Source organism: Pituophis catenifer, unplaced genomic scaffold (assembly GCF_029215685.1).
Source record: "Pituophis catenifer annectens isolate HBS135680 unplaced genomic scaffold, rPitCat1.0.hap2 SCAF_3, whole genome shotgun sequence".
Taxonomy (NCBI): Eukaryota; Metazoa; Chordata; class Lepidosauria; order Squamata; family Colubridae; genus Pituophis; species Pituophis catenifer.
This window is the reverse complement of record NW_027256883.1, coordinates 1646275-1673959: the sequence shown is the minus strand read 5'-3', so window position 1 is coordinate 1673959 and position 27685 is coordinate 1646275. Positions and strand designations below refer to the sequence as shown.

General features: G+C 48.4%; 1 protein-coding gene across 1 annotated transcript; it reads left to right on the top strand.

Moving 5' to 3' along the window:
- The first annotated feature begins 821 nt into the window (after positions 1-821).
- On the top strand, positions 822-26005 carry LRRC24 (leucine rich repeat containing 24). The gene is made up of 7 exons (XM_070939661.1): positions 822-850; positions 8145-8322; positions 16508-16644; positions 19073-19244; positions 21099-21377; positions 24138-24306; positions 24996-26005. The coding sequence occupies exons 1-7, from the start codon at positions 822-824 to the stop codon at positions 26003-26005; spliced, it is 1974 nt and encodes a 657-aa protein (XP_070795762.1).
- Positions 26006-27685: the final 1680 nt, after the last annotated feature.

The window sequence follows — 27685 nt, the reverse complement described above, 5'->3', positions numbered from 1 at the left end:
ACACAGATTTGCTTGGGGTAAATCAGAGGTGGGTTTCAGCAGGTTCTGACCAGTTCTGGAGAACCGGTAGCGGAAATTTTGAGTAGTTCAGAGAACCGGTAGTAAAAATTCTGACTGGCCCCGCCCCCATCTATTCTCTGCCTCCCAAGTCCCAGCTGATCGGGAGGAAATGGGGATTTTGCAGTATCCTTCCCCTGGAGTGGGGAGGGAATGGAGATTTTGCAGTATCCTTCCCCTGGAGTGGGGTTGGAAAGGAGATTTTGCAGTATCCTTCCCCTGGAGTGGGGTGGGAATGGAGATTTTACAGTATCCTTCCCCTGGAGTGGGGTTGGAAAGGAGATTTTGCAGTATCCTTCCCCTGCCACGCCCATCAAGCCATGCCATGTCCACCAAGCCACACCCACAGAACCGTTAGTAAAATTTTTTTGAAATGCAACCATTTAATTAACCCAGCGGTTAATCTGGATTGAGGGAGGACGACAACTGATAGCAAATGCAGGGTTGGAGAAGCATTTAATGAAGAAGCTGCCTGGTATTCTGAGTCTGGCAACAACCCCCCTCCCGCCCCCCCGGCATGCATGTCTGAATAAGGAACATCTATTTCTAGCCTTGACTCCAGACCTCCAGGAAAGAGCAAACGGTGCCAGGCAACCTTGCCCTCCCTCAGATGCTCCTTGGCATGCCTCCAAAACAAACCACAGTGAGATGTTTGGCTCAGAGTAAAAAGACCTAAATAATGTATGCAAGGAGACGCACATTTATGCACAAGGCTTAGCATTGCTTGGACGGCCAGCCGTCCGCCCACCTTAGCGGAGGAAGCGATGGGAGCGGGAGTTTCTGAAGATGGCAGGTAGGGAGAAGGTAACCTTCCTTGCGGAGAGAACCCGAGGGTCTTCGGCTGACATTGAGAACAACCCTGACGAAGAGGAAGGAGTGGCAGAACCCGGAGGCGGAGTCAAAAGAGGAACCAGTCTAGAATCCCTACGTAGCCACAAGCGAACTGAGTCCAACCTCGCTTGAATTTCGTGGACGCTTATCTAACTCCAAGCAGATGCTCAGCGTTCGATGAGACGATTCCTGTGCATGGGCTTTCAGCAATAAAGTCAGTTTAATTGGACTTTCATATATGGATGTGATCTTTCACCCCTGATACCTGACCAGCAGTTATGTCCACAGGATGGGGGGATTGCCTGAAGGTCCCCCACCTACTGTGGGATGCTCAAATGCAGTCAAAACATCCTTGATCTGTTTTGGGGTGCATCCACAAGCTCCTTCATGCACTGCTCTCAGGGTGATTTTTTTTTTTAATTTTGATTTATATGCCGCCCTTCTCCGGAGACTCAGGGCGGCTTACAATGCGCTCAGCAATAGCCTTCATACTTTTGTATATTTTATATAAAGTCAGCTTATTGCCCCCACAAACTGGGTCCTCATTTCACCTACCTTAGAAAGGATGGAAGGCTGAGTCAACCTAGAGCCTTGGTGAGATTCGAACCTGCAGTAATTGCAGGCAGCTGGTCTTAATAACAGGGTGCTTTAGACCACTGTACTACCAAGGCTCTTTTCTATCTGCATCCTGAACTTCAGCTTTTGCTGGCTGGCAAGGGGTCTGCAAGGAGGGGCTCAAAAAAGGGCGTGCACAGAAGGGCAAGGCCTCAGTCACGCCGTGGGGGCTGCCATTTTGCCTTCAGAGACACCGAGCCACATAAGGAAAAGGGATCACTTGGAGCTGTACATTTCCTTTGTTTTGCAAGTTGTAGGAACTGGGAACGTCTCTAGTCTAACAAAGAGAAGAAGGGGTGACATGATAGCATCTTCCAATATTGGAGGGGCTGTCATAGGGAAGAGGGGGTTGACCTCCAAAGGACGTGAGGGCAGGACAAGAAGTTACCAAGGAAAGAACTAACCTAGAACTAAAGAGAAATTTCCTGACAGTGAGAAGAATTAACCAGTGGGACAGCTTGCCACCAGAAGTTGTGGCTGCTCCATCAGTGAGGTTTTCAAGAAGAGAGTGGACAGCCACTTGTCTCAAATTGTATGGGGTCTCCTGCCTTAGCAGGGGGTTGGACTAGAAGACCTCCCAGGTCCCTTCCAACTCTGTGATTCTGTATTTTGTATTCCTAAGTGCTGTCCATGCACTTAGCGAAGGCACCAAAATAGAAATTTCAAGGCCGGATGGTGAAACTGAGTCTGAAGAAGACAGAGAGAGCAAGGCAGGCAAGGAACAGTTCCCTGCAGGTAATTTAGCGAGGGAGGGGGCTTCATTGATTGGCAGGAGCTCATTTTTGAGACCAGAAATCTCCCACCTCCTCCACCTTTCCCAGCAGTCTGGCGATGTTCATTCCTCATTCTTTTATTCCATGCATGGTTTCTATCCATCAACTGGTTATCTCAAAATGTGTATTTTTCTTTTATATACTTCAATCAGTCTGAAGAATTGTTTTTTTTTACAAGATAAAATCCATCGAAGTCATTAAAATGGTAATAAACATTCGCCATTAAGTAAATTTTAAAAAAGGAACAATATAAAACCAAGGCCATGCCTTGTTTGAGCCTACCTGAGTGCCAAATTACAGAGAGCTGCAAAAATCATCATCATCATCATCATTTTTTAGTTAGCTTTCTAAAATCCCTCCAGGATGACCTCAGCCAATGAATGCAAGAAAGAATTCAGTGTGGCTTCTTTTATTTAACAGAACAGAACATTACAGAACAATAGAGCTGGAAGGGGCCTTGGAGGTCATCTAGTCCAACCCCCTGCTCGAGCAGGAGACCCTATACCATTTAAGACAAATGCTTGTCCAGTCTCTTCTTGAAAACCTCTAGTGTTGGAGCATTCACAACTTCTGGAGGCAAGTCGTTCTACTGATTAAAATTGTTCTCACTGTCAGGAAATTTCTCCTTAGTTCCAGGTTGCTTCTCGATTAGTTTCCATCCGTTTCTTCTTGTCCTGCCTTCAGGGGCTTTGGAGAATAGGTTGGCCCCCTCCTCTCTGTGAGAGCCCCTCAAATATTGGAAGATCCTATCAGTCTACCGTAAACCTTCTCTTCCTTAGATTAAACATACCTAGGTCCCTTAGCCATTCATCGTATGATTAACCTTAATTAAAAATATTATTCTGCTGGCTTTCAGTTGTTAGAAATGTTCGAACGCTGCTTTCATATCACCCCAATCCTTTTTTTCACTAAACTAGACCTACCCAATTCCTGCAACTGTTCTTCATATGTTTCAGCCTCCAGTCCCCTAATCATCTTTGTTGCTCTTCTCTGCATTCTTTCTAGAGTCTCCACATCTTTTTTGTATGTCCTTTTTAAGGAATTTTACTGAAGTTTATTATTATTAGTTAAGCAATAATTTTTGCAGGTCAAAATGGGGGAATAATTCAAAATATAATCCTAGTCATAGGACGGTCTCTTTGAAGAAATATTACTACTAAGGTTTCAAACATTCAGAAAATGAGTATTGGGTTAATCTTAATTTTTTATGGATTCATTCACTTCACTTCTTATATTCCTGCACTGCTTCTCTGGCTTGGCTCTCAGATCTAACGTGTGCCAAAGAAAAGAGTTTTTTTTTTCAAGAGGAGGAATTGTGCCAGAGATACTCCACGGAGAGAGAAATCTCAGTGATGTGACAAAAGAGCCAGAGAGAGACAGAATGGAGCAAATCCTTCCTTAATGTTTGCAGGCTCTAGAGAACAAGGGATTGTCAGAAGCCTGATCCTCTGAACCAGTGGCCTTCAAAGCATTGTCTCCATGCTTCGTCTTTTGTGCCAGGGAGAAAACCCTGTTGCGATTGTCCTTGTAATAAAGAGCCATTCAAAACCAGCTTCCAGTTAAAAAAAAAATAAAATAAAAAAGCTATATATTTGAAAATGCTCTTATTGTGGTGAGTCAAATGAATTGATCCAAAAGCTTTTTTTTTTTCCTGGAGACAAATAGATCCGCTTCTAACACCATAATTTTTTTTTACTTGGTTTATATTTTCACCTGCGCCTGTCTGTCAATGTGGGAGAGAGAGAGAGAGAAAGAAAGAAAAGGAAGATAAATCTTTAATAATGACCTGAAGGTACCACGGGCAATCTGTCCGTTCTTCCCTGGAGAAATTGTTCCTATAAAAATAGCATCCGTCCTAAGTGAATTTTATTAACAAATTGATCCAGGAACCAATGACGCCTTTGGCTTTGATTGCAACGTATCTGAACAGTTTTTTCTGTTGTGCGCAGTTGATCAATTCACAATGCAGAAAACGCTTCTGGACGGGTGTTCCATTGTACACGTGAGTACAAAATACAGAATGACAGAGTTGGAAGGGACCTTGGAGGTCTTGTAGTCCAACCCCCTGCTTGAGCAGGAGACCCTATGCCATTTAAGACAAATGGCTGCCCAGTCTCTTCTTGAAAACTTCCAGTGTTGGAGCATTTACAACTTCTGGTGGCAAGCCGTTCCACTGGTTAATTGTCCTCACTGTTAGGAAGTTTCTCCTTAGTTCCAGGTTGCTTCTCTCCTTGATCAGTTTCCCTTCCATTGCTTCTTATCCTGCCTTCTGGTGCTTTGGAAAATAACTTGACTCCCTCTTCTTTGTGGCAGCCCCTGAGATATTGGAACACTGCTATCGTGTCTCCCCTGGTCCTTCTTTTCATTAAACTAGACATACCCAGTTCCTGCAACCGTTCTTCATATGTTTTAGCCTCCAGTCCCCTAAACATCTTTGTTGCTCTTCCCTGCACTCTTTCCAGAGTCTTAACACCCTTATTTATATTGTGGTGACCAAACCTGGATGCAGTACAAACACACACACCGCAGTGGAGCATCTGAGGCTGAGCCCTTTCTCAGTTGTGCAATTCAGGGTTTTGTTTTGTCTTTATTATCTTTTTTGCAATATGCAGATGTGCACTAGCAAGAGGAGAGAAAATATATCACCGTGGTAACAGAGATATAGCTGTCTTGACCATTCAGGTAATTCTCAACTTACAACAGTTCATTTAGTAACCGTTCAAAGTTACAACAGCCCTGAAAAAGGGGGACTTATGACTGTTTTTCACACTTAACAACTGTGTTAGCATCCCCATGCTGAAAGGGCAAGCCACTTGTATATAAACAAAGAGGAAACCCAATCTATTCTAGCACTGATGACATTCCCTAGTTGGTTAATGAAATGTCTACAAGAAAACAACCAGATTTGGACCCTCAGAGAGCATCGAGGGCACCCCTACCTCCTCCTCCTCCTCCTGCTGTCCAAAAACCCCAATACTGGGGTACACAATCTAACACTGATGATGTTACCTAGTTGGGTCATGAAACGTCTGCAAGAAAACTACCAAGCTCAGAGAGCACCAAGGACCCCACAGTCCTCCTCCTCCCTCCTCTTCTCCTCCTCCTCCCACTCTTCCTTCTCCTTCTTCTCCTCTTCCTTCTCCTCTTCCCCTCTTCCTTATCTGTCTCCTCCTCCTCCTCCTCCTTCCCTTCCTTTTCCTTCTTCTCTTCCCACTGTTCCTTATCTATCTCCTCCTCCTCCTCCTTTTTCTCCTTCTCCTTCTCCTTTTCCTTTTCCTTCTCCGTCTTCTTCTCCTTCTCCTCCTCCTCCTATTCTAGGAGCTGGTCCACACATCTTAAAGTTATTTAGTATGCTATGGCAGCTTTTTTAAAAAAAATCATCATTTCCTCACCAAAGGTTTGCCTTTGAAATAAAATTGATTACTTGAAAAAGGTACATCCGGACTCCTCCTGATTTTTTTCCTCCTTCCATCAAGTTATTCACTTTTTGGATTGTGGAGTTAGAAGGGATTTCTAAGATCAGCTAGTCCAACCTTTTATTCCCTTTAAGCCGCAATTCTCAAATACCGGCTCCCGGGTCAAATAGGAAATATATTATAGCATACACAGTATTCTGTAGCTAGATTGATTTTGTTTTTATTTTCCTCAAGTGAAAAATGATAGTTGTTTTTGGAGCGTCTGAAAATAGATAGATAGATAGATAGATAGATAGATAGATAGATAGATAGATAGATAGATGCATTTTGCTCTGTGGCAGCTTTGCCTTCTGGGCCCATGGGACTACAAAACCCAGTGACACTGAGCCACCTAATGTGCAATCACTATCCTAAAATGCTTTCTAAACATAACCCTGTTTTATTTTAGCAATTCAATTGCTGAGTCCCTTATTTTGGGGGGGAGGGCACTGTGTGTGCATTAATTCTGGAGTGCGTGCTAAGCACTATCATATAACAGCTGCTACAGCAACTTCCTTGATGGTTTAAGGAAGGGAGGCTGGAAAAACAGCTGAATTGCTTTTGCCCGCACATTGCAGAGGGGGGAGCTAGATGACCCTTGGGGGTCCCTGACTGATGAAACTCCACAGTTTCCGATGGTATGAAAATAAGCAAGAAGGTGGAATCAGGGTACCTGGGCCCGTTCTCAGAAGGCCAACAGGTGAAAGTGAAAGAAACATATATAATAAGACCAGGGCTTCTGGTTTGGTAGGGCCCAACACTGTGCCTAAAACAGGCAAGGACCAAGGGAAATTGGAGTCTGGGATGAAGGACTTTGGTGGTTGGGGTGCTGTTAAGGAACAAAGGAGGGGTGGACTAGATGTCCTTCAGGCTGATTCCCACCCCAGGAGGCTGTGAACTCGGGAATTGTCCTCCCTTGGGGGGGTCTGTGGAGCTGAAGGGATGGCTGTGCAGCTAAATCAGGTGGGAGTCTGGAGACGATCGCTTCTCCCCAGTTTTGCAGCCCCACTGAACCCTGAACTAAGCCCTGCCCCCACCCCAAGGTTGGCACCAGGCTGGGGGAGTGAGGGGGTCGCAGAAAGGAGTTAGTGGTCCCAAAGGCAGCCTTGCTTTTTTTCTAGGTGGTTCCATCAACCCATCCATCCTCCATCCATCCCTCTCCATCTGTCCACCCGTCCATCCATGCATTCACTCATCCACCTATCATCCATCTGCCCATCTATCCATCCATCCACCCGTGCACCTGTCCCTCCCTCCCTCCCTCCCTCCCTCCATCTATCCAGCCATGCCTCTATCTATCTATCCATCCATCCATCCATCCATCCGTCCAACTGTCCATCCATCCATCCATCCATCCATAGATCTGTTCATCCATCCATCCATCTGTCCAACTGTCCATTCACCTGTGCACCTGTCCCTCCATCTATCCAGCCATGCCTTTATCTCTTTCTATCCATCCATCCATCGATCTGTTCATCCATCCATCCATGCTTCCATCTGTCCATCCATCCACCCGTGCACTTGTCCCTCCCTCCCTCTATCCATCCATCCATCCATCCATCCATCCATCCATCCATCCATTCATCCATCCATTCATCCATCCTTCCATCTGTCCAACTGTCCATCTGTCCATCCATCCATCCACCTGTGCACCTGATCTTCCCTCCCTCCCTCTATCCAGCCATGCATTTATTTATCTATCTATCCATCCATCCATTTCTCCATTCACCCATCCACCCACCCACCCATCCATTTGCCCATCTATCATCTGTATGCCAATCCATCCACCCATCCACCTGTCTCTCTCTCCCTCCCTCCCTCCCTCCCTCCATGCATTCATTTATTTATTTATCCATCCATCCATCCATTTCTCAAATCACCCACCCATCCATTCATCCATCCATCTGTCTATCCATGCTCCTGTCCCTACCTTCCTCCATTCACCCATCCATCCATCCATCCATTCATCCATCCATCCACCCATCTCTCACTGGTCCATCCGTCCACCCATGCACCTGTCTCTCCCTCCCTCCCTCCTTCCCTCCATGCATTCATTTATTTATCCATCCACCCATCCATTTCTCAAATCACCCATCCATCCGTCCATCTGTCCATCCATGAACCTGTCCCTCCCTCCCTCCCTCCCTCCATTCATCCATCCATCCACCCATCTCTCACTGGTCCATCCGTCCACCCATGCACCTGTCTCTCCCTCCCTCCCTCCTTCCCTCCATGCATTCATTTATTTATCCATCCACCCATCCATTTCTCAAATCACCCATCCATCCGTCCATCTGTCCATCCATGAACCTGTCCCTCCCTCCCTCCCTCCCTCCATTCATCCATCCATCCACCCATCCACCCATCTCTCACCCGTGCCCCTGTCTCTCCCCCCCTCTCTGTGGCTGCCCAGGCGGGGGGTGCCCGGCGGGGAGGGGGCGGCGCTGACGTCAGCGGGCGGGCGGGGGGCGGCGGCGGCGGCTGGCACGGGAGGCAGAGCCGGGCACTCGCTGGCTTCCCAGGCGAGCCAGCCGGAGCCGGAGCGGAGCCGGAGCGAGGCCGCCGATGCCATGGAGAGCCGGGCGGGGCAGGTGAGCGGCGGGGTCCCGGAGCTGCCTCGGGCAGGGCGATGCCCGCCGCGGGGTGGGCGGCGCGGGCAGGGCCGGGGGCGTCTCCCCGAGGGAGGGGGCCGGGGGAGCCGCCCAGGCAGACGATGGGCCGCCGGGACTCCCGGCCACCAGAAGGCAGCGGGCACGGGGTGGGCCAAGTGCCCAGGGAGCCCCCTTGGCGCCTGGGGAGGGTCGCCTCTGCCCGCAGCTCCGGACTCAGCGCTGGAGCAAAGCCTGGCCTCCCTGCCCCCTGGAAGCCCAGCCTTGCCCATCATCCCCACCCAAGGGAAGACATGCAATAGCATAACAGATCACCGAAGTCACCGAAGGACAGAGTCGGGAGGGACCTTGGAGGTCATCTAGTCCAACCCCCTGCTCAGGCAGGAAACATTGGGGGGACTCCCTCACCAAGTGGTCCTGTTTTTGTCTGTAGTGGGGAGTTCCACCGCTTTGCGGTGCCCCTAAGCCATCCTGGGGGGCTTCTGGGACCCCCAGAGCTGCTGGGGCCCCTTCTGGGATGAGGGAGCCGGCTTCAAAGCACCTGGAAGTAGAAGGTCCCGGCCAGATGCCCATCCTCACGGCACCCCCAAGGCTGGTCCCCAACAGTTGATGCGCTCCAAGGTGGCATCTCTGCCATCCAGGCTTCTTCTGGCCTCTGGGCATGGATGGGGTTCAGAACAGGTAGTCCTCGACTTACAACAGTTCATTTAGTGACCGTTTGTAGTTACAACAGCTCCGAAAAAAATGACTTATGACTTATGTTTCATACTTACGACCATTGCGGCATCCCCATGGTCATGCTGTCAAAATTTATGACTCACATTTATGACAGTCGCTGTGTCCCAGGGTCACAGGATTCCCTTCTGCAACCTTCCCAGCCAGTTTCTGACATGCGAAGTCGACAAGGGAAGCCGGGTTCGCTTCACGATTGCATGAGTCACTTAGCAACGGTAGTGATTCGCTTAGCGACTGTGGCAAGCAAGGTCGTAAAATGGGGCGCAACTCACTTGAGAGTTGCTTCGCTTATCCATGGACATTTTTGGTTCAATGGCGGTCATAAGTCAAGGAGTACCTTTTTAGAGGCTTTTGCATTGAAAGGGCGGGTGAAATTCATTTAAATCAAATTGCAAGTTTTGATCATTCATTAACTCAGTGAAAAACTCGGTGAAATAAGGAGGGAAGTTATTATCAAAGTGAAGAGAGAAACTGGCTTTCGCAAAGCCTAAAATTTGGATCGTGGGAATTGGGCACGGCGGTTGATTAAACCGAGGTTTGGAGTTTAGGTGACTTACACACTCCGACAATTGTCATGTGTAGAATAAACTCTGTTTGTTGTGTTCTGGTGGAGATTTTTTTCACCATATGGGCCTACAAATGTGGGATGCTTTGGGTGGCTGAGCCGTGAATAATCCTGTGTGGCTTTTATTGATGTTCGTGGAAATCAAAATGGTGGAGAATTAATTGTAAAGATTTCTGCTGATTGTTTTCAAAACAATTTGAAAACAATTGTTTTGTTTTGTTTGTTTTCTTTGCTTAGAGCAGTGTTTCTCAACACTTGGAAGCTTGAAGGTGGGTGGACTTCAACTCCCAGAATCCCCCAGCCAGCGCTGCCAGTGCTGCTGGCTGCCAGCTCTGCTGGCTGGGGGATTCTGGGAGATGAAGTCCACCCACCTTCAAGCTTCCAAGGTTGAGAAACACTGGCTTAGACTTTCTTGGCCTTAAAGTTTTACAATAAATACAGTAATTTAGACAAAAAGGATAATTAATTGAAGCGAGGCATTCAAAGGGGGAGAGGTTACTGATTTTATCAGTAAGAATAAAATTCCATTCCCGTCAGATTAAATGGAATGAAATCAAATTAAACTCAGCCACGTGATTTAGCAAATTGTGACGAATCAGGTCCTAAATCTGTATGGAGAGACTTCAGGAGAATTTAGTTTTGCAGGTAGTTCTCGACTTACGACCACAATTGAGCCCCAAAACTTCTGTCGCTAAGTGAGAGAGCTTTGCCCCATTTTACGATCTTTCTCACTAACAGTCCCTAAGTGAATGACTGAGTTCAGTTAGTCGCACGGTTGTTAAGCGAATCCGGCTTCCCCCCCCCCTTGATTTTGCTTGTTGAAAGGTCGCAAAAGGGGATCGCGTGACCTCAGGACTCTGCCGATCGTCATGAATATGAGTCAGTTGCCAAAGTGCCCGAATTTTGCAGCACGTGGATGCTGCAACGGTCATAAGTGTGAAAACTGGTCATAAGTGACTTTTTTTCAGTGCCGTTGTAACTTTGAAAAATGAGTGTCACTAAGTGAACCGTCGTAGGTTGAGGACTGCCTGCAATGGTTCCCAAGGATGTGACTCAGTAGTGGGTTTCAAATCCCAGCGCTACCAGTTCACTATCGGTAGCGCACGGCACTTCTGCGTGTGCACAGAGCATTTTCGATGATGTCTGGGCAGTTGGGCGGAGCCTCCCGCCGCCGCCGCTACAGATTTGTCTGAACCGGGGCAAACCAGTAGAAACCCACCACTGGCGTGAATGTGTGAGCACGCAGAACTCGTGACTCTGGAGGGGCTACAGGTGCCTAGATCAGTGTTTCTCAACCTTGGTAGCTTGAAGATGGGTGGACTTCAACTCCCAGAATCCCCCAGCCAGCAGGGCCTCCACCTGCGCTGACAAGGTTTGTCTGTGCCAGGTGAATTTCACAGACCCCTCCCCTCGTCTTCCTCCATCCCTCACCCCAATGGACCACAGCTCTGCTGGCTGGGGAATTCTGGGAGTTGAAGTCCAGACATCTTAAAGTAGCTAAGGTGTAGAACAGAGGTGTCAAACTGGCACCCACCCACTCTCCTAGAGAATGAAATATTTTGGGGAATATTAAAAAGGCGGGATAGAATATTTCCCCTAAAAAAGAAATGGGGGTGGGAACCTTAAGGGAGGCAGAAATCAGCCCCAATCTCCCTGCCCCAAGCAGAAACTGAGGAGGCCAGCTTTTAGAAATGCAGATTGGGTAATCCATTCAGAAAGACTGGGTCAGACCGAAACTCCAGATAAGCAACACAGTTAAGCAAGCCAAAGGTTGACAAGATTAGTTCCGACAAAACACCTAGGATTTGCATTTCCTCTTTTGCCTGTAGAGCCAGCCATGACCCCTACACGACCCCATGGAATCGAGAAAACATAAAAAAAAACCCATTCTACCCTCAACTCCATTTTGTCAGCTGTCCCAGAATGCTGTGTGTGTGTGTGTGTGTGTGTGTGTGTGTGTGAGTTGGCCTCCAATTGGCCTCCATTTTATTCCTGGCTTGGACCTGGATTTTTCTTCCAACAAAGGTTGAAGAACACTGCTTGTGGACTTCAACTCCCAGAATTCCTCATCCAGCCATGAGGCCAGCTCCCGTATGCTGGCTGAGGAATTCTGGGAGTTGAAGTCCACAAGTCTTAAAGTGGCCACGTTTGGAGACCCCCTGCCCATAAAAATTCAGCCTCTTGCCTTGAAATATCAGTAGATGCACACGAGATTATTCTTCTGGCTCTTCCTTTTAAGGTTCTGTAGCCCATCATTTTTTGGCTTTAAAATCCTCTCCTGCAGTTCACCTGGGCGACATCTTGGTGTTGGAAGAAATATCCATCTGGTTCAGTTCCAAGCCGGGGGAAAAAACAAAATGGAGGCTGGAGGCTGATGGAAAGAGGGTCCATTTATTGATAAAGCAGAACCACCAAGCACGTGTGATTCTGGGTAACTGACCACATGGAGTTGAGAATGAGGGTTATTTATACCTTCTGTTGGGCCTTGCCCTTGAGCTTCCTGTTCCTGTGCAAGAACATGTATTCTATTGACTGTTGTCAGACTCCCATGGGACCATGTGCAAATCTTAGGAGTTTGTCTGAGATGAAGTTTGGTTGAAGTTTGGGCTCATGCAATGAAGGGGGCTTGTTGGGCAATTCTTATTGTGGCTGAGGGCTAACCCTACCATTGTCCAGACGTTGCTGCAGGGAGTAATGGGTTACCAAATCTGCCTTTCTAAAAGCTGGCCTCCGCTTAGTATCTGCTTGGGGGCAGGGAGCTGGGGCTCTTTTTTTTTTTGCTTTAATTTATATGCTGCCCTTCTCCAGAGACTCAGAGCGGCTTACAATGCATTAAGCAACAGCCTTCATCCTTTTGTATATTTATACAAAGTCAGCTTATTGCCCCCACAAACCGAGTCCTCATTTTACCTACCTTTGAAAGGATGGAAGGCTGAGTCAACCTTGAGCCTGGTGAGATTCGAACTTGCAGTAATTGCAAGCAGCAGATGTTAAGTGCTTTAGTCCACTGTACTACAGGCTCTGAGTTGCTGTCTTTAGAAACATGCTTCTCCTTTAGGGAAATATAACATTCCGCCTTTTTAATATTTTTTAAAATATTTCATTCTTCTGCGGGGGGTGGTGGGGCTTCCCACATTGGCTTCTACACAGGAGGCTCCAGGTAGATCTGGCCAGTGGTGCGTCATAAAAACGCCAGTCACAGTTTCCTTGACAAAACCCATCTTGATTTTCTTGCTCCAGCTTTGATTAAAACGTTGGGTTTTTTTTTAAAAAAAAAAATGCATTTGCATTCAGAGAAGGGCCTTGCTTGTCAGAGGCTGCTGCCATCAGAAGCAACGGATGTTCCCTGTTCTTGGTTCACAAAATACAGCTAGTCCTCGGGTTATGACCGCAATTCAGCTCCAAATTTTTGGTGCTTAAGTGAAACGTTTGTAGAATGAGTTTGCCTCGTTTTACGATTTTTCTTGCCCCCGTTGTTAACTGAATCGTTGCAGTCACATGGTTGCGACGTGAATCTGGATTCCCTGTTGAGTCTGCTTACCAGAAGGCCGTAAAATGGGGTGAAACTCACTTAACAACTGTTTCGCTTAGCAACGGAAATTCTGGGCTCAATTGCGGATATAAGTCAAGGACTACCTGTGTAGGGTTTTTTCCTGCCTAAGTAGGGGGTTGGACTGGAGGACCTCCAAGGTCCCTTCCAACTCTGTTATCCTGTACAGGTAGTCCTCGACTTACAACTGTCCATTTAGAGGGCATTCAAAGTCATACGGGCACTGAGAAAAGTGACTTATGACCGTTTTTCACACATATGACTGTTGCAGTATCCCATGGTCACGTGATTAAAATTCAGACTCTTGGCAACTGATTCATATTTATGACAGTCGTAGCATCCCGGGGTCACGTGATTCCCCCCTTGTGCGACCTTCTCACAAGCAAAGTCAACGGGGAAGCCAGATTCACAACAACCGTGGGAAGAAAGGTCGTAATACGGGGGAGCAAAACTCACTTTACAAATGTCTTCCCTTAACGACAGAAACGTTGGGCTCAGTTGTGGTCGTAATTCGAGGACTACCTGCGTTCTGTAGGAAACCAATTGGGAGATGCTTGGTTCCTTTGGAGGAGCTCCTGAAAGTCATAGCTGGGCTGCTATGGAAGAGCCCTTTAAACATTCTCTTAAATATTCTCTTGCAAAAACGGAGTTATGGCTTCCCCTGGGAACTTGGCTTGCAGATGCTTGTCTGTCCCCCACCTCTGCTCAGCATGAAATCGAGAAATCTGGTGTGTTGAGGTCCCACCCCGTTTGGGGGTCTGCATGGTGTGTGTATGTGTGTGTGGGGGGGAAACGGAGATCCCTGCCAATGGATTTCTCCCCTAATTCCACCACCAGCTTTTAAAACTCAAGGTCACTCTGGATATTTTCCCCGTGATGGGGTTTGCTAATGACTCGCCGTCGTGCTTGATCCATGGTAATCTCAGAAAGAGTATTCTTGATAAGCCCCTGTGATGAAGAGGCTGATCGGTTTTGCACGTAATCCTGCCCTATCCCTGGAGGATCAGAGTGGATCATAATCTCGTAAATCACACGCTGTATCTGCCTCTCTTTTGCAAGGGCCCCCAAGTGTCCTGATTGCCGTTTTGTCTTTAGAGATTCTGAACCCCACTGGAAGAAGCCCTTCGGAAAGCTTGATATTGCTCTAGCTTTCAAGTGGGGGAACTGAGGCAGAGGGAGCGCACATATGGGCAGTAAATCAATATATTATTTTCTTGGCGCTTATGGAGTCCTTGGTGCTCTCTGAGCTTGGTTTTTGCTTGCAAACATTTCATGACCCAACTAGATAATATCATCCATGCTAGAAGGGAGTGAGATTTGCAGAGAGGAGAATGAAGATTGTAGGTGCCCTCTGAGTGTGGTTGTTTTTGTGGCAGATGTTTCATTACCCAAGTAGGTAACATCATCAGTGCTGGTGTATATATGGGGCTTGCTCTGTTTATGTACAGTAGCCTGTCCTGGCAATGTTGGTGGGGATATGGTTTTCTACTTGGTAATTCCTTGATTAGGGTATTGTTTTCTGCTAGATTGTCTGGTATTAATCCCTGCTTACCTGGGTGTTGGTTGCTGGAGAGGATATATAGGTATTCTCTTCTATTGGATTTGGGTTTAGCTTATGTTCAACAACTGATGCAATTCATTCACTGTGGACTAGAAGACCTACAAGGTCCCTTCCAACTCTATTATTCTATAATTTCCGAAGCTGTGAAACAGCCTCCCTCCTGGAGATATGGAGGCTCCATCACTGGAAGTTTTCACACAAAGATTGGACAGCCATTGGTCAGGGAAGATCTGAGGTTTTCTGACTGGGCAGAGGATGGACTAGATGCCCTCCCATGCCCTTCTGAACTCTGGGATTCTAGGAACCCAGTGTCGGCGTCCTAGCACTGACATATATAAGGAGAGGAGAAGCTTGAACTTTTGCCTACTTAATTCCTTTGAAGATTCTGTCTCCTCGGAGATGGGAGGAGGGAGACATTCCTGTGATCTGACGGAGAAGGGATGAGGAAAGTGGCTTGGAAGATAACCAATGAGACGCAGAGAATTGGGGATCGGAAAGGGAGGGATTGGGGGGCAAAGGTCAGTACTGACCGCGAAAGAGCCAGGGACAGATCACTATGCTCAATAAAGAGAAAATTTCCTTAAAAGATCGGCAGTTTGGAAATTCCTTTATTTTGAGATAGCATCGAAACCGGACACCCAGATGGCGTTAACCAAGGAACGAGCCATGAGGGAATTGAAGAATGAGTCTTTCCTTAAATCCTCCTTGAAATGCAAGGATTGGCAATCAAAAGGATTGGCGTTGTGTTGATTGCCACAAGAAGGCAGTTTTGGGTCAACATTGGGACGACAAGCATGGAGGCCTCGATGGCTGCAAGACTCATCCTCGCCTAATTCAGGGGGAAATGTTTCAATATTGAGGGGCTGCCCCAAAGAAGAGGAGAGGGTCAACTTATTCTCCGAAGCACCTGAGGGCAGGACAAGAAGCAACAGATAAAACTCATCAAGGAGAGAAGCAACCGAGAACTAAGGAAGAATTTCCCGATAGCGCAGTGTTTCTCAACCTTGGTAGCTTGAAGATGGGTGGACTTCAACTCCCAAAATCCCCCAGCCAGCGCTGCTGGCTGGGGGATTCTGGGAGTTGAAGTCCACCCATCTTCAAGCTACCAAGGTTGAGAAACACTGCGATAGCGAGAACAATTCATCAGTGGAACAGAAGTTCTAGATGCTCCATCACTTTTAAGAAGAGATTGGACAGCTGCCCAAAGGTGCTTTTTCAGGAGGCAACTGGACTTTTTTGTTTTTCTTTGAAGATGCTTTGCTTCTCATCCAAGAAGCTTCTTCAACTCTTGACAGGATGGTGGGGAATGGAAGGGTTTATACTCCTTGCAGACAGCTGGTCCTTTGCATCCTTTTAGTGGCCTCCAAGTGGCCTCAAGGACCCTCTAAAAGGACGCAAATTTCCATCTGTCTGCAAGGAGTATAAATCCTTCCATTCCCCACCATCCAGTCAGAGCTGAAGAAGCTCCTTGGATGAGAAGCGAAATGTCTTCAAAGAAAAACCAGAAAGTCCAGTTGCCTCTTGAAAAAAAAGCACCTTCGTGACAACTCTGTCCTGGATGACCGAGGACCTCCATAGGTGATTGGACAGCCCCTTGTCTGAAATAGGGTCTCCTGCGTGAGTAGGGGGTTGGACTAGAAGACCTCCAAGGTCCCTCCCAACTCTGTTCTTCTGTTGTTCTGAAAGCGATGTCCTGACTGAGGGGTCCTTTTGTCCTTCTGCTTTCTCTTGCTTTAGTTCTATATTTGGCTCTCAGCGTGCCAGCGTGCCAACCCAGCACGTGATGGAGCTTGGGCTGGGCGCCATGCCAACCAACCTCAATCGCTCCAGCCTCTTGGCTCAGCTTGAGGCGCAATGGCAGGCCGATGCGGTAGCGTTTCAGAGGACTTTGGGGTGGGGTGGGGGGCTTAAAGCAAAGAGTTGAGTTTAAGAAGAGGAAGATTCAGGCGGTGGGGTAGAAGAGCCATTGCCCCTACTAAGCTAACAGGCCCCTTGGCGAGGCTCAGGGGCTTAAACCCAGATATCTGTAAGCTCTCTGTGAGCCTGGGGTCTCCATACTGCAGGTTCTTTTTTTTCTTTTCTTTTTTTTAAACTTTGGTCAGATCAACAGAGTTGGAAGGGACCTTGCAGGTCATCTAGTCCAACCCCCCGCCCAAGCAGGAGACCTTACACCGTTTCTGACAGATGGCAGTTCAGTCTCTTCTTGAAAGCTTCTGGTGATGAGGCTCCTACAACTTCTGTTCTATGGGTTGATTGTTCTCACTGTCAGAAAATTCCTCCTTATTTCCAGGTTGAATCTCTCCTTGATCAGTTTCCATCCATGATTCCTCGCCTGGCCTTCGAGTGCTTTGGAGAATAACTTGATCCCCTTCCTCCTCTCTGTGGCAGCCCCTCAAATCTTGGAAGATGCTATTCTGTCTACCCTGGTCCTTCTCTTCACAGGCCCAGTTCTTGTAACCGTTCTTCATATTTTTAGCCTCCAGTCCCCTCATCATCCTGGTTGCTCTTCTCTGCACTTTTTCTAGAGTCTCAACATCTTTTTTACAGTGTGATGACCAAAACTGGGTGCAGTACTCTAGGTGTGGTCTTACTAAGGCTTTACAGAGTGGTGTTAGTACCTCCCTTGATCTTGATTGTATCCCTCTGTTAATGCAATTTAGGATTGCATTGGCTTTTTTGGCTGCTGCTGCACACTGCTGGCTCATATTTAGCTGGTTGCCACTAAGATTCCCAGATCCCTCTCACAGTCACTGCTATTAAGAAACCTGGTTTCACCCAGTTTACATGTGTGCTTTTGGTTTTTCTTGCCTAAGTGTAGGACTTATTTTTCTCTACATTGAATTTCATATTGTTAGATAAGGTCCAGGGTTCAGGTCTGTCAAGATCCATCTGGATCTTGAGCCTATTTTCTAGGGTGTTGGCTATTCCCACCAGCTTAGTATCATCTGCAAATTTGATAAGTTGCCCTACTTTCGCTGAGGGTTGCCCTAGAGCTGTGATGGCGAACCTCTGGCACACGTGTCACAGGTGGCACGTAGAGCCCTCTCTGAGGGCACATGAGCCATCACCTTAGCTCAGCTCCACATACCTCCTGCCAGCCAGCTGGTTTTCAGGTCTCTGCTGAGCATGCACAGGGGACCGGGAGAATGCAGGAGACACTTCCGTATGTGTGAGGGGGTGCATGTCCGGGGGTTGGGCATGCATGTGCGGGGGTTGGGCATCCATGCGTGTGTGTGGGCAGGGGAGCCCAGGGAGGGCTTAGGGTCCAGAAATCTTCAAAGGGGCAACACAGCTGGCTGAGGAATTCTGGGAGTTGAAGTCCACAAGTCGTAAGAGGACGATGCTTCCCCATCCCTGTCCTACAATAACGTAGGGAGATGAGCTGGGCCAAGAGGGAGAAGGAGTTGTCCAGTTCACCCAACTGGCATCCGTGGCTAAGGAAGAACCTGAGCCTGGGATGACCATGTCCTCGTTGAACATCTTAGCTCAGAGGTCTTCAAACTTGGCAGCTTTAAGACTTGAGGACTTCAACTCCCAGAATTCTCCAGCCAACTATGAATGATAGAGTTGGAAGAGAACAGAAGGGTCATCTAAGTCAGGGGTCTCCAACCTTGGCTGGAGAATTCTGGGAGTTGAAGTCCACAAGTCTTAAAGCTGCCAAGTTTGAAGACCTCTGTAACTTAGCTGCTGTCCTACAGCAGCTCTGCTCAGAGACTGATAGTCCTCGACTTACAGCAGTCCATTTAGTGACCGTTCACAGTTATGACGGCACTGGAAAAAACACAACCGTTTCTCACACTTACGACCATTCCCGCATCCCCATGGTCAGGTGGTCAAAATTCAGGTGCTTGACAACTGACTCACACTTATGACGGTTGCAATGTCCCGGAGGTCACGTGATCCCCTTTTGTGAACTTCTGACGAGCAAAGTCCATGGGGGAAAGCCTGATTCGCTTAACAACTGTATGACTGACTTAACAACGGCAGTGATTCACTTAACAAACGTGGCAAGTGAGGTTGTAAAACGGGCCCAAGCTCACTTAACAAATGTCTCACTTAGCAACATAAATTTTAGGCTCCATTGTGCTCCATTGTGGCCGAAAGTCGAGGACTACCTGTACACGACAGGATGGGGTTGGAGTCAAAGACTACCAGGAGGAAGTGCACGGGTTAGGCCCTCTTGAGATCGTCTGAACGATCCTCATCATCGCCGGATTGCCTTAAGGGTACCGTCCGGCCATCTTGGGGTGACCTGCCTCGGTTTCTCCTGTGTTGGGAGCCCTGTTGCAATGTTCTCTTTATTTCTCTCTCTTTCCTGCAGCTGCTCTAGGATGGCCCCGGCGAAGGCTCCACTTCTCTGCCTCCTGCTGCTCGGGCTCCTGGTGTTCCAGGCGCATGTATGTCCCGCGCCTTGCCGCTGCTACAGCCTGACGGTGGAGTGTGGCTCTTTGGGGCTGAAGGACATTCCAGGGAGCATCTCCCCCACCACCCAGGTGAGGCCACCAGTGCCTAATAGAATATAGACACTATAGACCAGTGATGGTTTACCTTTTTGCCATCACGTGCCAGGAGTGGGGGTGGTGGTCACACACATGTGCCCACATCCATAATTCTATGCGACCTCCCCCCGCTCCTGGCATGCGATGGCATGGTAGGCCCATTTTTTGCTCTCCCCAGCCTCCAGAGCCTTTCTAGGAGTCCGGGGAGGGCAAAAAATGGCCTTCCCCACCCCCTGGAGGCCCTCTGGAGGCTGGAAATGGCCCATTTGCCAACTGGAAGTTCGCAAACAGGCTGTTTCCGACCTCCGGAGGGCCTCTGGGGGGAAAGCCGTTTTCACCCTCCCCAGACTCCTAGAAAGGCTCTGGAGGCTGGGAAGAGAGAAAAACAGGCCTTCCCCACCACCCCTGAGGTCCTCCGAAGGTAGAAAACAGTCTGTTTCCCTACTTCTGGTGGACCCAGAAGGCCTGAATATCAGCTGGCCAGCGCCGGACCTGAACTCGCGTGCCCATCAATATGGCTACGTGTGCCACCTGTGGCACGCGTGCCATAGGTTCACCATCACAGCTATAGACTATAGACATGTGATGGCGAACCTATGGCATGCGTGCCCAAAGTGGCACATAAAGCCATGTCACCTGGCACACCCGGGTTACTGGCACGCATGTGTGCATGACAATCAGCTGTCCTTTGCGCACGGCAGTGTCAAAAACCAATATGCATATGTGCACCGGCCAGCGGATTGTCAGGTGCAAATGCGCACCAGAACCCAGAAGTTCAGCTTTTCCAGAGCGTGATCCCTTCACATGCGCGGCAGTGCCAAAAACTGGCCTGCGCATGCGCGCCACCCAGCTGATCATCGGGTGGTCATGCTCGCTAGAACCCGGAAGTTCGGCTTTTCCAGAGCGGGACCCCAACAAGCACACGGGTGCATGCATGACATTTCCGTGCGACCTTTTCAGCACTCGGTGCCGAAAAGGTTCGCCATCACTGATATAGAATATAGAATGTGGAATGTGGAATATAGAATATTGTTCTGCCCCAGATACGGATCCCAAAGAACGCAGCACTCACAAAGTCTGTTCAAACCTTAGTTTACTAAATAAACCAGTTTTTTACAACAAAGGCTGTTAATTAACTGCATTAACAGCTGCCAAGAATTCAAAGAATAATACTGAAAGCTTACTGTGATTGGCAGAATGCCCAGAAGCAATTTGCAGGAAGCTGATAAGATAAGCAAGACAAGACATGAAAGTATGTGAACGAAGTTGTTCCCTGCAAATTGCTGGCATTCCTCCTTAAATAGGCTAAGGGAGTGGCCAATTAGCCCCAAGCCTTACTCTCGAGGAGACCTCCTCCTGAGGAGCCACTCCTGCCTTTTGGTAGCTCTGCGCGCCCGTGCATCGAGAAGAGGCTCCTCCTCTTCTTCCTCTTCACCCATGGAAGCTTCTGGAGGTTCTGAAGGTCCTGGCGGAATCCCCGCCTCTGGCACCACATCTTCTCCAGCCTCCTCACTGTCTGACTCGAGTGCACAGGCTGCTGGCACAGCACCACACCAGCCTCCTCGCTGTTGGAATCAGCTACTAGCTGCACAGGCTGCTGACGGGCCACAATAAATATAGAATATAGAATATAGAGGTATCAAACTCGATTTCATTGAGGGATGCATCAGGGTTGTGCAGAAGCATTTTGATTACGTCAGGGTCAGTGGGCGGAGCCTCACGCCGGTTTTACTACCGGTTCTATAGAACCGGTGCGAACCAGGGGCATCCCACCACTGAACTGCGTCCCACCCTTGACTGACTCTGGCCTTTGTCCCTCCTTCCCTCCCTCCCTCCCTGGCTGGGCAGACCATTTTCCTCCAGGACAATAGCATCACTCAGATCCGCCAACAAGACCTGGCCTCCCTTCTGGATCTCCGGTATCTCTACATGCAGAACAACACCATCTCCGCCCTGGAGCCCGGCGCCTTCCACCACCAGAATCGGCTGCTGGAACTGGCGCTGAACGGCAACCGGATCCATCTGATCAACAGCAGCATCTTCAAAGGCCTGGAACACCTGCGGGTCCTTTATCTCTCCGGCAACCAGATCACCCGTCTCCCGGATTTCACCTTTTGTGAACTGGAGGTGAGGCTGTTTGGCGGTCCAGGGGGAAATGGGGTCGGAGATCCTTCAGCCTCCACAAACAACAATATCTGGCAATTTGTAAGCTTTGTGTCAGGATTCCAAGTGATACACTTCACTTCACTTCACTTCACTTCACTTCACTTCACTTCACTCTTTACTTTACTCTCATTTTACTCTTTACTTTACTCTTTACTTTATTGTCATTGCACCTCGTACAACAAAACAACAGCAGAATTCAATATAGTTACTGCCCTGGGATAGAAGCTGTTTTTCAGCCTCTTTGTCCTTGTTTTTATTGTCCTGTACCGTCTGCCGGATGGTAATAGTTCAAAAAAAAAAGGCTGAGATCCAGGATGAGATGGATCTTGAAGAATGTTTTGGACTTTCTTAAGGCAGCGGGAGCTATAAAGCTCTTCCAAGGAGGGGAGAGGGCAGACAATGATCCTCTGGGCAATGACGTTGACCCTCTCTGCCACTGTGCAGTTGGCAAACCATACACAGATGCAATAAGTTAAAATACTCTCTATGGTCCACTGGTAGGAGGTCACCAGGGGAGAGTATTCTAAATTACTGCACCTGTGTATGGTTTGCTAATTGCACAGAGTTGCAATTATATACACCCATAGCAAACAGAACTCCAAGGCAAGCAGTTTCCTCAAAAAACACATTTATTGGATATATCATATTGGCACAGGCTGGTGAAAACCGACTCTGAAGGTTCCTGCGGTTTTCACCTAATTAAAAGTTTTCCCCCTTTCCCAAACACTCAGTCACATGGTCCAATGAAGGTGCCGTCCGGTTGCTTGGAAACATCACTCCTCCTCTCTTCAGCCACCTGTGGGGATGTCCTTGGTTCTTAGGGGAAACTATTTTGTTTTGGCTACAAAACCCCAACTATCTCTATTCCCCCCTCCCTCTCCCTCATCTCCATTGTGGCAGCACCGAAGCCTCCAAGATGGCTCCGGTCAGGCTAGCGACAGAGTTGACACCTTGTTTTGGGTAACCGAGGCTGATGTCAGGTTTATGCATTGAACTAAGTCTTGGTTTGTATAAATCAATATTCCATCAATCTTAATGGGCTGCGTTCCTTTATACTTCTGTATATAGCGGACTGGTAGAACCACACTTGGAATACTGCTTCCTGTTTTGGATGCCACGATATAAAAAAGATATTTATTTATTTATTTATTTATTTATTTATTTATTTATTTATTTATTTATTTATAAATTTGTATACCGCCCTTCTCCCTGAGGACTCAGGGCGGTGAACAGCCAAGTAAAAGCCTAAACTACAAACATTAAAATACAATTAAAAAGATATATATAAATTTGGCCCCATGATTAAAAACAATAACAAACAATTAAAAACATTTTAAAAAGTGTTAGGCCAGCCCGGCTTGCTGGAAAAAGAAGGTTTTAAGGGCAAGGCGGAAGGCACCGAGGTTCTTGGATTCTCCTTATCTCTGGGGGCAGCTGATTCCAGAGGGTAGGTGCCCCCACAGAGAAGGCCCTCCCCCTGGGGGTCACCAGCCTACATTGTTTGGCTGATGGCACCCCGAAGAGGCCCTCTCTGTGGGAGCGCACAGATTGATGGGAGGCCGTCGGTAGCAGCAGGCGGTCTCGAAGATAACTAGGTCCCATGCCATGGAGCGCTTTAAAGGTGATAACTCAACCATGTTGAGATGCTAGAAAGAGTGCAGAGAAGGACAGCAAAGATGATTAGGGGACTGGAGGCTAAAATATATGAAGAACAGTTGCAGGAACTGGCTATGTGTAGTTTGATGAAGAGAAGGACCAGGGGAGACAAGATAGCAGTCTTCCAATATCTCAGGGGCTGCCCCAAAAAAGAGGCAGTCAAGCTATTCTCCAAAGCACCTGAGGGCAGGACAAGAAACAACTGATGGAAACTAATCAAGGAGAGAAGCAACTTAGAACTAAGGAAAAGATTCCTGACAGAACAATTAACCAGTGGAACAACTTGCCTCCAGAATGGGTTATGGGTGATCCATCACTGGAGGCTTTTAAGAAAGGATTAAAGAACCATTTGCCCAGAATCGTCTAGGTCAGGGTCTCCTGCTCGAGCATGGGGTTGGACTAGAAGACCTCAAAGGTCCTCTCCAACCCTACAATTTCATGTTCTAAGACAGGAGTCGCCAAACTTGGCCACTTGTGGACTTGCTGGGGAATTCTGGGAGTTAGAAGAAGAATAACAGAGTTGGAAGGGACCTTGGAGGACTTCTAGTCCAACCCCCTGCTTAGGCAGGAAGCCCTTATACCATTTCAGACAAATAGTTGGGCAATCTCTTCTTAAAAACTTCCAGTGATGGAGCATCCACTACTTCTGGAGGCAAGCAGAGTTCTGTTGCTTCTCTGGTTAATTAGTTTCCACCTGTTGCTTCTTCTCCTGCCTTCAGGTGCTTTGGGGAATAGGTGGATCCCCTTCTTCTTTGGAGTCACCCCTAGTCCTTCTTTTCATTAAACTGGACATGCCCAGTTCCTGCAACCGTTCTTCGTATGTTTCAGCCTCCAGTCCCCTCATCATCCTGGTTGCTCTTCTCTGCACTCTTTCTAGAGTCTCAACATCTTTTTTACATCGTGGTGACCAAAACTGGATGCTGTTTTGATTGTCATGATATAAAAAAGATTGAAGTCCACAAGTCTTACAGTTGCCAAGTTTGGAGATCCCTGTTTTAAGATACAAGGGGGGAGGACCGGAACAGCTGAAGGGTCCTTCTGCTGACTCTCGTTTTCCCTTTGCAGAGGCTCCAGGAACTTCACCTGCAAGAGAACAGCATCGAGTCTCTGGAGGACCAAGCACTGACCGGACTCACCTCGCTAGCCTTGCTGGACCTCAGCAAGAACAACCTGCGCACCATCAGCCGGGTGACTTTGAGACCCCTCATCAGTCTGCAAGTGCTGAGGCTGACAGGTATGTCCAAAGTGACCCTTGGTAGTCCTCCTGGACGAAAGAAAAGTTGAGGAAAGGAGAAGGCAATGTCGGCTGGCGGCCCCCAGGGGGAGAGCCTTCTCTGTGGGGGCACCCGCCCTGTGGAACGAGCTGCCTCCTGGAATACAATTGATCCCGGACCTCCGGACCTTCCGTAAAGCCCTGAAGACGTTTTTATTCCACCAAGCCGTCCTAGCCTAAATGGTTTTTAATTGGGATTTTAAATTTTATGGATTTGGGGGTTTTAAATTGGGAAGCTAATGATTTAATTCTTTTTTAATTATCTTAACTTTTGTATTTGTATGTTTTTTAATTTTGGCTGTTCACCGCCCTGAGTCCCCTCTGGGAGAAGGGCGGTATACAAATTAATTAATTAATTAATTAATTAATTAATTAAATAAATAAATAAATAAATAAATAAATAAATAAATAAATAAGTCCTTTAGTCAGGTGGGGAAATATCTCAGCAGAAAAGACCGAGAGAGATCTGGAACATCTGACACCTCCAATCAATCAATCAATCAGAAGAGAGCTGGAAGGGACCTCGGAGGTCTTTTAGTCCAGCTCCTGCTCAACCCTATAGCATTCCAGATAAGTGACTGTCCAGTCTTTTCTTAAAAGCCTCCAGTGGACTTCTGTTGACGAGATACTTGTTTTTCTTTTCCGGGCAGAGAATCCATGGCGATGCGACTGCGCTCTTCACTGGCTCAGCAGCTGGATCCGAGAGGAAGGCCAGAGGCTCCTGAGTCCCCAGGACAAGAAGATCGAGTGTTCGGAGCCGCCCCGCCTGGCCTACCAAAGCCTCGCCGACGTCTCCGGCAACAGCTTGATCTGCATCCCTCCGGTTGTGCAAGTGCAGCCCCTCGAAGTCACAGCCCGGCTGGGTGACGACCTGCGCGTCTCCTGTCAGGCCTCGGGCTACCCGCAGCCGCTGGTGACCTGGCGTAAACTGGCCCACTGGCGGGCCGGGGGTTCCAGGGGAAGCCGGACCCACCTGCCCAGTGGAAGTTTTGAGCTGAGAGAGCGCAGCGTCGGGGAGCGCTTCGAGCAGTCGGACACCGGCAGCGGGATGCTGTTCCTCAACAACGTGACGGTGTCCCACGCTGGGAAATACGAGTGCGAGGCCTCCAATCCCGGGGGGATGGCCCGGGTGGTCTTCCACCTCATGGTGAACCTCTCGCAGCAGCAGCAACAATCGCAGGGCTACCCGGCTTCGGTAGACATCAGCCAGGAACCTCTCTACGACATGGAGAGCATGGACTTCCACGCCCTGGGCATGGCCACGCAGACTGCCATCGCCGTGGCCATCTCCCTGCTGGCCCTCGTGGCCCTCCTGTTGGTGATCATGATCTACCGGAAACACCGCAAGCGGAAAAAGGCCAAGAAGGAGGAGAACATCTTGTATGTCAACGACTACTCCGACGGGCCCACCACTTTCGCCCAGCTGGAGGAGTACCGAGACGAGAGGGGCCACGAAATGTTTGTCATTGACCGCAACAAGCCCCTCTTTGCCACCTATAAGGACCCCCAAGGCCTGGCAGGGGTCTTCCCGGAGCAGCTGCAAGACCAAGCGACTCAGACTCTGGAAGGAGAAGAGGCGGCTCCCCAAGAAGGCAGCGAGCTCTTCGCCAACCAGGGACTGATGCTCCAGCCTCAGATAGCGTACGAAATCCACTGCTGAGTGGAGCTATGGAAGTTGGGGTGACTGGACTGCCCCCAATGGAGCGGTTTTCTTGACTTCCTCCTACCACTGTCTGCTTAAGTTCAGGACCTTGAGTGGAGGAACATGTGACCTCTGGTGGACCATCCCACGGGTTGCAGAGAGGACTCGTCTATGTTCAACGAGAGTTATGACCTTGTGGTTACTCCTTGGGACATGTTCGGCCCTCTCGTTGTTGGTCATCTCCATCCCATTCTCCATTGTTCTCTGAAAGGCTGTGGAGCAACTCATGAGGGTCCCTCAAACTCACCTTCAAATCAGAAAGCATAGCATACCTTAAGAGCTTTTCTAGAAAGGGTCACCTTAGGCCAGCGTTTTGCTTCTCACTGTGATCAATCAGATTCCTCCAGGACACTCCCAAGCGGGAAAGGGATCCCTACCACTTTCTCTTCCTCCCTCCGATGTTGTTGCTCAACACACAGGACTTGGAGGCCCCTTGCCCACCAAGCTGGACATCTTCAGATGATTAGACCTGTCAAAAGCATGACAGGACGGCTGATGGACAGCAATGGGTTATATACAACCCCTAAACTTTTGCCAGCTGTTAGCAGTGACCCTTCCCAGGCATTCGGCAACTGGACGTAAGGACCTGCACGCTTGGTTTTTGGTCACAGAGAAAATGCAGCTTGGGAAAAAAATAACCGAAGGCTGGACGAGACACTCACTGTGCAAATTTGACCAAAACTGTGCATATTTGACCAAGACTTTAGTGATGATGGGATAACCTTTACAGCCCCTCGCGCAGGCTGAGTGGGACACTCTGGGGTTTTTTTTTTGGCTTGCCTGTTGTATTTTTTTAAAAGGATAAAAATAATGTCATCGTCCTGAGCTGCACAGCTGCATTTGTAGACCCCACAGAAAAACCCCTCCTTTCTTCCTAACCTTAAAGGTTAGTCCTTGACTTACAACTGCAGTTGAGCCCAACATTTCTGTGGCTAAGCAAGACAGCTATTAAGTGAGTTTTGCCCCATGTTGCAACCTTCCTTGCCACGGTTCTTAAGTGACTCAGTGATTCTGGCTTCCCCCTTGACTTAGCTTGGTGTCAGAAGGTCACAAAATGTGATCGCTTGTCCCCGGGTCACTGCAACCGTCGTAAACGTGAATCAGTTGCCAAGCGTCCTAATTTTGATCATGTGACCATGGGGACACTACAGCGGTCGTAAGTGTAAAAACCAGTCATAAGTCCCTTTTTTTTTAGTGTCGTAACTTTGAAAGGTCACTTAAACAAATGGTTGTAAGTTTGAGGACTGCCTCTACACTCCTCTGCCAGCATTAATGTGACATCTCCTGCTCCCCATCAGTTCCCAAACCATGAAGTCAGCTGTCTCCCAAAAGCACAGACAACGATATAGCTGTGTGGTTGCGCCAGGAATGAAATGGCTGCGCGGGAGATTTTTTTTTCCAAGCAAAGAAGCCAATAAAGTATAGCCAGCATCTCTTCGTTGCCGAGGCTCTGTTGTCTTCTTTTAGGGGCTTGGAGGCAGGGGATAATGGGGGAGAGAATCTTGGTTACGCTGAAGGGTTCCTGCTGGCTGAAACGTTTTCTTGCTGTCAGGCTGCAGGTGCAGCGACGCCCATGGCTGGGAAGGTGCTCACTTCGGTGGTGGCATCTCTCTAACCAACACAGTTTTATTTATTTTC

Bases quoted from the DNA above. Each gene is read 5' to 3' on its own strand.
- LRRC24 (XM_070939661.1), top strand. From the start codon at position 822: ATGGGAGCGGGAGTTTCTGAAGATGGCAG. The intron at 851-8,144 runs GTAGGGAGAAGG...GTGGCTGCCCAG, and splicing joins GGAGTTTCTGAAGATGGCAG to GCGGGGGGTGCCCGGCGGGG. The intron at 24,307-24,995 runs GTATGTCCAAAG...TTTTCCGGGCAG, and splicing joins GCAAGTGCTGAGGCTGACAG to AGAATCCATGGCGATGCGAC.